The sequence below is a fragment of the Hydra vulgaris genome, chromosome 13 (genome assembly GCF_038396675.1).
Source record: "Hydra vulgaris chromosome 13, alternate assembly HydraT2T_AEP".
NCBI classification, from domain to species: Eukaryota; Metazoa; Cnidaria; class Hydrozoa; order Anthoathecata; family Hydridae; genus Hydra; species Hydra vulgaris.
The window spans coordinates 56,208,917-56,219,033 of NC_088932.1; the positions used below are offsets into that span (position 1 = coordinate 56,208,917).

The 10,117-nt window shown below is 29.8% G+C and overlaps 1 protein-coding gene and 1 long non-coding RNA gene across 2 annotated transcripts; one reads left to right on the top strand and one right to left on the bottom strand.

Annotated features, from left to right (window-relative positions):
- Positions 1–1,848: 1,848 nt before the first annotated feature.
- On the bottom strand, positions 1,849–4,871 carry LOC100213038 (E3 ubiquitin-protein ligase TRIM71). The gene is made up of 3 exons (XM_065814898.1): positions 4,316–4,871; positions 3,276–4,207; positions 1,849–2,976 (listed from the first exon to the last, which is right to left on the bottom strand). Exons 1-3 carry the CDS (start codon positions 4,660–4,662, stop codon positions 1,994–1,996), a joined length of 2,262 nt encoding a protein of 753 aa, XP_065670970.1. The 5' UTR covers positions 4,663–4,871; the 3' UTR covers positions 1,849–1,993.
- A 554-nt stretch (positions 4,872–5,425) lies between these two features.
- On the top strand, positions 5,426–5,974 carry LOC136090277 (uncharacterized). The gene is made up of 2 exons (XR_010643308.1): positions 5,426–5,526; positions 5,715–5,974. It is a non-coding gene; the product is annotated as an uncharacterized LOC136090277 (long non-coding RNA).
- Positions 5,975–10,117: the final 4,143 nt, after the last annotated feature.

Genomic DNA, 10,117 nt, shown 5'->3' on the forward strand with positions numbered 1-10,117 from the left:
TTCATTAAAAGTAAACTTATTTAAATTTAGATTAGAGTGTTCAAACTCATCATTAGACTTACCTTGTATGGAATACTTTTGCTTAATTTGTCTCGATAGTTGTAAAAAACCTGTTTAATTCAAATTTATTTTTTAAATATTGAAAATCAAAAAATATCAAGAAAGTATAAAATGTTAAAAGATACCCTTAATCGTTTTAGTTTGATAAAAAAACATGTTACTTTAAAAATATGCAATAGTTATTAAATAAGCCTAATTAAAGTAAAAACTGTCCGAAGTCTCCCCGGCCTCCCCTGCGATGTATGTTCAAACATATCAATTAGTTTTATACATTTTTAAAAAAATTTTTGTGTATAGTGAATTTCCGCTTTAATTTTAAACCACCAATGGAAGCTGAATTGCAGGATTTGTGACATTTCCAAGACCAGAATAAAATGAATTGGATATGACTCAATTGTGGATGTTTCATAAAGCACAATCTCCACTTTGGGCAAATGTGATGCGCGCAATTTTTGGAATCCCAGTAACTTCTGATGCTTTAGAAATACTATTTAGTGGTTCTGGAAATATAATGACACGCAAAAGACTGGATCTGAAAATGGATCAAAAAGTCTGGCACTTAAAAATGCAAAAACATTATCTTTTATACAGCAAAACTCTTTTTGGCACCATCTATTCAAGTTAATAATATTGTTACGCCCTAATCATTCTGTATTATCACTGCATTATTTAAGCAGATTCCAATTTATGATAATTAGTAAAAAATATCGCGTTAGTACATGAGTTAGAAACGTATTGTTTCTAAAAAAGTATTGCACTGCACGTTGCACCATTAGTAAGTTGATCTTGAAATGCTTGCAAATGAATGCTAAAAAATTTACAAGTGTCAGATAATATCACTAGTGAATCAAGAGTGCACCATCATATTGCACAAATTTAACCGTAGTACTTCATTAGACCAACATCGTACCAATAACTTTATACAAACGATGCATCAACGTGAGACTAACTCAGTAAAATATGCATTAGGCAAATGCGTTGTCAACTGTAGTATTTAGTTTGACCAATGTATCGAGATTGTACACATACATATCAACGAAAAACTTAAAAAAATTTAAAGCATACGAAAACATGCCATCAGAAACCGTTATTCTAAAAGTATGCGTGAAATTGCTCAAACCTTAATGAAAGATAAGCAAATGATAAGCAATTGAGTTGTATTTTAAATAAGTATCTTTCAGCACTCAACTTTAATGCGTTGATTCAACATCAACTTCTTTCCTGCAAACTTTAATAACAAGTTTGAAATCTATATAAGGCGAGAAATATAGAATACTATAAAAAGAATTCAAATGTATGGCAAAGCCGTTAAGTTCAAATAAATTTGTAATAAAAATGAAAATTTTAAAACTTGAGAAACATTTGTGCTAAAGAAACTACTCTGAAGATAATTTTTAAGTGTTTTTTTTCCTTTTCTTTTTTTTTTTGATTTACTAATCAACTTTTTGCATATTAGGGTTTTAATATAATTTATATACTTTATTGAAGCTTTTTATGGAAATCTATGAAAAGATTACGATGGCGTATTGTCATCTTCATCTTTTTTTTTTAAATATCCGATATCATAAATCAACCAGTGATTGGATGTAGTTGGTAGAGTGAGCTTTGTGTGGGGAAAGAGAAGTTGTCTATACATTTAAAAGTTTTCAGCCATTAAAAAAATCTTTTTGAGACAAATTTCAAACTTATTTAAGTCTGACGAGACCAAGTTTTTAAATTTGTAATTATTAAGTTTTGAAACTATTATGAACTCATTAATTTTTTAAATAATTATTAAAACAATAGTAGTTTTATCAAATAAATTAATTTAAGTATTAAATATAATTAGAAAACAATTGTTTAGTGATCTATATACATATAAAGGTTAAAAATTTAAACCTAGGTGCGTAAAAATTTTAATTTTTTAAGTAAAAAAATTATTTCCAAAATAAAGTTAAAAGACCTGAATACGATTGTTACTCAAATCTGATACTATTATAAAACCGTTTGGTGTTACTGCAACGCTTTCGGGGAAAGAAAGCTGCCCATCTCCGTTTCCTTCTGTTCCAACACACTTTACCATTTTTCCTGCGTATGTAAGTATTTGTAACCTATGGTTACCCATATCAGACACAATTATATTGTTTGCTATGTCCATTGAAAGTCCTCGGGGATGATTGAATTGTCCATCTTCTTGACCTTGAGTTCCAAATAACTGAATAAATTTACCACGTCTATCAAATATCTGTATACGATGGTTTTTAGAGTCGGAAACTAAAATGTGTTCATTTTCAGCGTTTGCTGCAACGTAACATGGAGAATTAAATTGCCCTGGACGGTCTCCATTACAACCAAATTTCATTATAAATTTTCCGTCTGATGAAAATATCTGTATTCGATGGTTGTCAGTATCTGCAACTATTATTTCTCTCGATACCGGTGAAACTGTGACTCCCCAAGGGGATTTAAAGTTTCCGTTTTTAATGCCTTCACGACCAAACTTTGCAATAAAATTTCCGTTTCTACCAAAAACTTGAACACGGTTGTTACCATTGTCGCAAACTACTAACTTGCTGTTTGGTGATACTGCTACATCAGTTGGACAATTAAACTCACCTTTTCTATCTCCGTGTGAACCAAACATGTGTACAAACTCTCCGCGAGGACCAAAAGTTTGGATTCTATGGTTATAACTATCAGCTACATATATAAATCCTTCGTTATCACTAGCAACACCAAAAGGTGATTTAAACTCTCTGCGCTTGGAGCCATATTGACCAAACTTTAATAAACTTGGGCCAACTTCACTATACTCTCGCCTGTTAATAACAAATATTTCAAAGGGACTGCCATTGATTGGTTTTGTTTTAATTGTAATATGAAGCAAATGTCTACCATTGATGTCAGGTGTAAAGCGAATAGTGTAAGTTCCATCATCTAAAAGAATGAAGGCAGCTTTAAAATAAGAATACGATATTCAACCAAGGGGGCGCCTTTATCATCGTTTGACAATCCCCAAATATTTGGTTTGCATGAAATCACACAATATATAGCCTAAGCGCAACCCCCTGTTTGAAAAATGCTATAATCATGTAAAACAATTTAAATTTTTTAGATTTATTATCAAAGAATAAATAAAATTTAAAATGTTTTTTATTTTAAAGAAATTTTTCTTTTACTTTTTTGAATCAGTAAATAACTATTTTTGGAATTAAGGTTGACTTTGCTACGCTTACCGTTGTCCAAGGCATTCAAAGTTCGTTTAGTTTCATCGGGTAATACCATAACAGCTTCAACACGGTCACTTCCTGACTTTTTTTTGCCATGTCTATTTTGAGCATGAACAATTATGTTAGATTCAATTCCAACTCTTGGTGTTTCTAGTCCTTCCCCTTCGGCATAAGACAGCGAAGCAAATGTTTGGCTAGAGCATATTTTTCCAAGTGATTCCATTACTGCCTCAATAGATTCGCTCTCACTAACGTATTGAATAGAATCGTCTTCTTCAGGATCCAGTTTAATTGTGATGCTATTTAACTGTTGTAAACGAGATTTTATTTGAAGCACTTCAACTTCATTTCCAAACTTCAAAACATTTTCAGCAAATGCACAACACCCACTTATTTTACCAAGTTCTAATTCAACTGCATCTGATTGCAGGCTGAGAGTTTTTTGTTTACCTCGATGTATTCGATCCAGTTCTTCAAGCAACTTTGCTTTTGCTAACAATAAAGCTTCAATACGTGCTTGAGTCTTTGCGTTTATTTCAAGCAGTAAAGACTCGCGGCATTCTCGAAGTGTGTTGGACATTGAATGTATATCTTTGATTGTGGCTTTTAACAATGGAATATTTTCTTTTGTTTTTTCTAATAACTCTTCAATAATAGGTTTTTGTTGAGGAATGGCATCTTTTGGATAAACAAATTGATGTTCACGATGTTCTAGTATAGTACATACACGACAAACAGCCTCATCGCACGTGTTGCAGAAATACTTGATTACATTACGCGTGTGATAGCGGCAAAAGGTAAGCGTATATTTATCTAAAGATTGTTTATTCACATCTTCATCGTCTTCCATTACCACGATTCTATGATCAAGTGTAGAGCGATTTCTTCGGTGATCTGCAATACATCCTCCACATAAAACCAAATCACATTCAATACACCTCAAAAAAATAACCAGTTTGTTTAAATAGATATTAAAAATAAGATTTTTAAGGAAACTACAAAAAGAAGTTTAAAACTCTGGTAAATTCGTTGTAAAAAATACATACCTTGAAGTAGCATTATCGTGTTCTTGACATTGTTCACATTGTTCGCCTTTTTTTTTTTCGTTTTTTAACTCTTCAATTTTATGATGGACTAGATCTAATAAACTGTTTATAAAAAAGTTAGTTTTCAGTTCTTTTATACCATTTATTGGTATTATTGTTACTTCTCTGCACGTTGGACATTCGATAACATCTGATGGCTTTTGGTTTATTATTTTATGTAAACATTGACAGCAGAACGAATGCAGACAGTTTAATAATTTTGGATCATCAAATCTTTCCAAACAAATTGCGCACACAAGTTGTTCGTGTATATTTTCTAGAACTTGGGAAGAAGACAAGGCAGCCATTTTCAGCTCAAATTCTTACAAACTTATTTACTTAATGCTAAAATAAAACATTTATATTTTTCTTCTGAAACTTTTTTATTATTTTCAGGTTTAGTTTCCACCTTTTGTTAAAACAAAGAAAATCAGTATCTTGTTGCGATTTCTGTTATGCAATGGCAACCTTTAAACTGAGCTACCAAATATTATTTCTGAAAATAATTGAAAATTACACTTGGGTGAAACGTTTGCGCACTAGGTACGAGTTGGCTTTGAAAATTAAAATAACTCAACCATAAAGTTATGCATAACAAATTTTTTTCAAGATCAAAAAAATCATTCAGGCTGTTAAAATGTTTACGCATGCGCAGTGTAATAATAGTCTCATATATTCATAAAGATAATTTGAACATTATTACAGAATTATATATATTAGCTATATTAAATTATATATTAAATCATTAATTTCATTAGTTCAAACAATTTTGACAATTTAATTTGTTATTTATTTGATACCAGTTTTAATTTTTATTGTATTATTTTATTAGTATTATTCTAATTACATTAATAAGTAAAATTTAATTTTCAAAAAGTCGGAGATGGAAATGGAATGGGTTCTCTTACGCGGTGATAGATGAATTTTTATTAATTATAAAAAGTTATTTAAAATTTGTCGGCAAGAGAGTCAATAATTTTCTAGTTATCTTTTTAAACATAGATTACTAGTTGTTGTTTTAAACATAGACTTATGTATAATAATTTATAAATAACTCGTTATAATTTATCAAAGTATACTTAGGTAAAAAAACAGACCAACTTATTAGGAGGAATGTTTTGACTACATACTTATCTTGCATAAGCAGCTACAGTGGCTAGAGTGCTAACTAGGTAATTAAAAATTCCGTTTTTCGATGTCTACTCTTTTGATAAAAGATAATTAAATCAAAACTTTTTTAGTAAACGCTTTTTCACGGTACTTCATTACAAAGCACATAGGCTGTTTAAGGGGTATGTGTGGCGTGTGTCAAACCCCCTCCCCAAGAGTGTTGTATTTAATTTAAAGTCGTTTTTTTCAGGAATATAGTTTTCTTGCCCGCATTGGATGCATTTAATTCATAATAGCAGTCGTGGCGCAGTGGTAGCGCACTTGCCTCAGACACAAAGGATCCTGGTTCAAACCCCACCTTTGCACAAGTGTAGCGGCATCGGTTAGGAAGGAGACGTAAACTTCCTATTAAATGCTTATCCGCGGTGCTCTATAATCAAGTATAATTTCTACAAGAATAAAAAAATTGCTGTTTTGTTATTCTAAATTAAATTGTTATTTTTAAAAAAAGAAATTAGGAGAAAAAAATAAAATAAGTAATAAATTTACATAGAACAAAAATGACAAAAGTCTAAATTGTCTACTCGTGAGGAATTCGTAGAAAACTGTAAAGTCATCGAGAAATCTTTCTATTAATATCATGAAATCGTTTTTGATTCTTGTTTAGTTTTATTTTGAGGCTTGTTTAATTTTTTTAGTATTTTTTTAGTTTTTAGTCATGCAAAGAAACAGAAAAGTACATCATATGTTCTTTTCTGTTTATTTTAGGAGTTGAATACTTTCTATGAGAGATATTGAAGTATATTTTAAAACTAATTTGTTATATAGGTAATGATCACGATAAGCTATGGAAAATTGATTTTTTTTAAAAGTACTCTATAGTTTCCAGATGGTTAATTTTGTTTCTATTAGTTTTAAATTTGTTATTTTAAATTGACTCAGATGAAGTTTTGTTAAAAAATTGAAAAAAAAATTTTTTTTTATTACTGGAATAAAAATCATTAAGGAGGTTTTAAAATTCATTTCGTAACATTTATTTCCTAATATATTGCATTCAAATTTTTAAATCTTTATTTGTATAATGAAAATTATGATAAAAAAAGTAAATTTAATGTTATAATTTTTAATTCGAATAATTCTAAAGCAGTTATTTAGATAAAATTTTACCTATTTTACCCCATATCTAACTAAACTAATAAACTAATATTCAATAATATAATATTTTTTAAATAAAAAATATGTTAGTTTAGTTAGATAACTAAAAATAGTTCTGCTCGGTAGTTAAATTGTTTGTTGAAAGTATAGGCCATGTATTTTTAAGAGATCTTGTATATGTTCAAAATACATCATATTTTGTGCTAGACTTGTTAAAATTACGTGGTGTAGACTCAAATTCAGCCTTTATAAAATTTCATTGGATGGTGGTGGTTCATTTTTTAAAGTGATTATCAATATCTTTTGTCGTAAGAATAATGATGATTCTTGAATGACTTAAAATGTGGAAATGCATTATTTGGTTTATCTAAGCATTCTGGAAAAAGAGCTTGTTTATGGTGTGAGGGAATATCCACATTAGATTCGGGGACAAAACGAACTCTTGGCAGTACTGATTATAGGTACAATAAGTATTTAGAAAATAAATCAGTGAAATCATTCATGAAAGATTTTATGAACTGCATTAATCCTCTAATTTTGTATACTGATCTAGATCCAGACTTTATTTGAGCAATCAGTTCGTCCACCTGAACTTCATTTATTAATTGGCTTTGTTTCACTGCTTGGAAATTTTTTGTTGGATGTCTGGCCAGAATTTGATGATTGACTGAAGTCAAAAAATATTATTTAGAGAGGCTATCAAGAGAGACTTGGATGAAAATAATTCAAACAAAATATTAGAAAACTTTTAAAAATAATTCTAAAAATTTTGTTTTAAATTCCCTTGAAACAAAATTTTTAGAATTGTTTACACATTTGATTCCAATTGTTAAGTGTTTAAAAGATTTTCATAATGTAAAAATTGTTGTTTTTCTAACAAGTTACAACCTGGCTTCAAACAAGCAATAATTATTGCTGTTTTGAAATTTTTGACACTGTTGCTCACTGTATTCGCTTAGAAAAGCTAAAATGTTGCTAAAACGTTGCAGGGTAAATAATAAAGTATAATAAAGTAACACGTCTCATATATTTAAAAGACCGTTATACTCAAGCCAAGCCTCTATTATTTGAAATGAAAGTTTTTAATATATATGAGCTTTACATTTTAATACTCTTTGTTATATGTTTAAATGTAAAACCAATTCATCCCCTATTTCTTACCATAATTTGTATTCATCGAAAGATAAAAATAAATACATTTTACGCAATGATAATTTTATTAAGCAGCCCATTTTTCAAACAAATCTTTTTAAATTTTGTATTGATTATTGCGGACCATTCTTTAGGAATAAAATAGTTTTAAAAAATTTTACTGAGGATTTTATTTATCAAAGTAACTACTTTTCTTTTAAACGAAAGCTTAAAGAACCTATTTTTACAATCGAAGATGAAACAATATACTTTTGGTATTTTTTTTGTAATCTTCCTTTTTACCCTCTATTTAACCATTAATTTATAAAAATTATATATGTATCATTAACAACTGTGATATGTTATAATGTATCTTGTATTTGTAACGGAATATTCTAAGTTTCTTACTTCGTTAACTTATTTTTTATCTTGTAAATATCTTATAAATTTTAACACAATCATTTCTCAGCAGTACTCGACGACAAAACCATATGGTCTTCTACGAGTTCCCGCGTTCTTTTATTTTTTTCACGGTGCAATCAATGCATCGTGCAATAAGTTTGATTTCTAAATAATCATGATTATAATCGTAATTATTTAATCATAGACAACGAAAGCATCTAAATATTAGCAATTATGATAAAACGACATTCGGCCAAAACTTTGTATCCACCACAATTCAGTGTTGATCCAAAGGTAAATGCCATTGTTGTGGCATTCGACTGCTCGACAGAGTTTTGGCCTTTTATTGCACGCCGCTGTGACTTTTTGCAATAATTTTCAAGACATGAAAAAGTTGCTTGAGAAACTTGCCAAACTTGCACCAGTAATGACCCGTTACTAATATAGTTGCAACGGCGTGTGATGATTCGCCGGAGTTCTGAACCGGAGTCGTGTGCAGTCTGGGTAAGTAATTTATGTTTTAATCTTTAAGCTTAAATTTAAGCCTAAATTATTTTACCAACAATTCAAATTCAACGCGTTGAACTTTAGCGGTTTTCAGTGGCAATATTTTGAGTGTGTGTGTGCGTGCATATTACTTAATTAAAACGTGTACAAAATGTAAGTTCGTAGAATAAATGAAAAATCTAAATAAAAATTTAGATTACAAACTATTATAGAAGATCCTTTATTTAATTTTTATCCTTAATTTCATCCTTTTGTATTAGAGGCAACTAGGGTAATCAGATATATTATTTTTTTCTTGGACGTAGTGTAGATAATAAAAGTATCCCTGTAATTGTAAAATCATAAGCTCAATGCGAAGTGCAACTGTTGTGTTTAGGCTTTTTAAAGTATTTACAATAGTTTCGTGATTGCTGTATTTTTTAAAAGGGTGCCCAAAAAAGTTTGTTTTGCTGTACTCGCAGATGTCTGCTACAGCTAAATACCCGATTTTTCCACAGGAGTAGCAAGTTTTCCCCAGCTTAACATATATTAGCGCGTGGAAGTTCGCTTCCGTATAGATAAAATCTTTTTAGCAACTTTTGAGTTTCTATCTTATGGTGGTGCTTTACTGGTTAGTGGAAGATTTGTTTTCTTTACTCTATTTATTTGGAAAATGTATTTCCGTAGTTTTGAAGTGTTCGTACTAAGCTCAATTTGTTGTTTAATTTCTTTATTCTTATTAGCACACTTACATTTAAGAGCTTGTTCGTGAAGTGTAACGTAAAACTTCTGAGTGGTTTTACCTATACGTTGAGCCATTTTGCGAAAATTAAAATTTTCTTCGCTCTAGTTGACTTGGGGTTTGTATTGTTCATTAAAAGCTTCGAGAGCTTGCTGGTGTGGGATTAGCGTATCTTGAGGTATAATATTTTCATATATTTTGTATTTATAATCCAAACATTACTTAGAAAAATAAATATTGTGTTGAGAAATTTGCTGCATTTAAACATTACCTTTTGTGACAAAATGCCTAAAGAAAGTCCGATTTTGCACCATTTTGACAAAAATACGACTAAAGAGGGTAAAGCTTCTTGTAAGCATTATAAGAATGTACTCAATACACAACTCAATACACATTAGTACTCAACTTCTACTCTTCATACACATCTTAAAGCAAAACATGGAGTTATTAACATCTTAAAGCAAAACATGGAGTTATTAACATCTTAAAGCAAAACATGGAGTTATTAACATCTTAAAGCAAAACATGGAGTTATTAACATCTTAAAGCAAAACATGGAGTTATTAACATCTTAAAGCAAAACATGGAGTTATTAACATCTTAAAGCAAAACATGGAGTTATTAACATCTTAAAGCAAAACATGGAGTTATTAACACGCAGTTTGTGGAAAACAAAAGGAGAGCTGCAGAAAAAAAATTCTCTAGTTCAGCAAAAAAAGCAAAAAATGCTGTTGGTC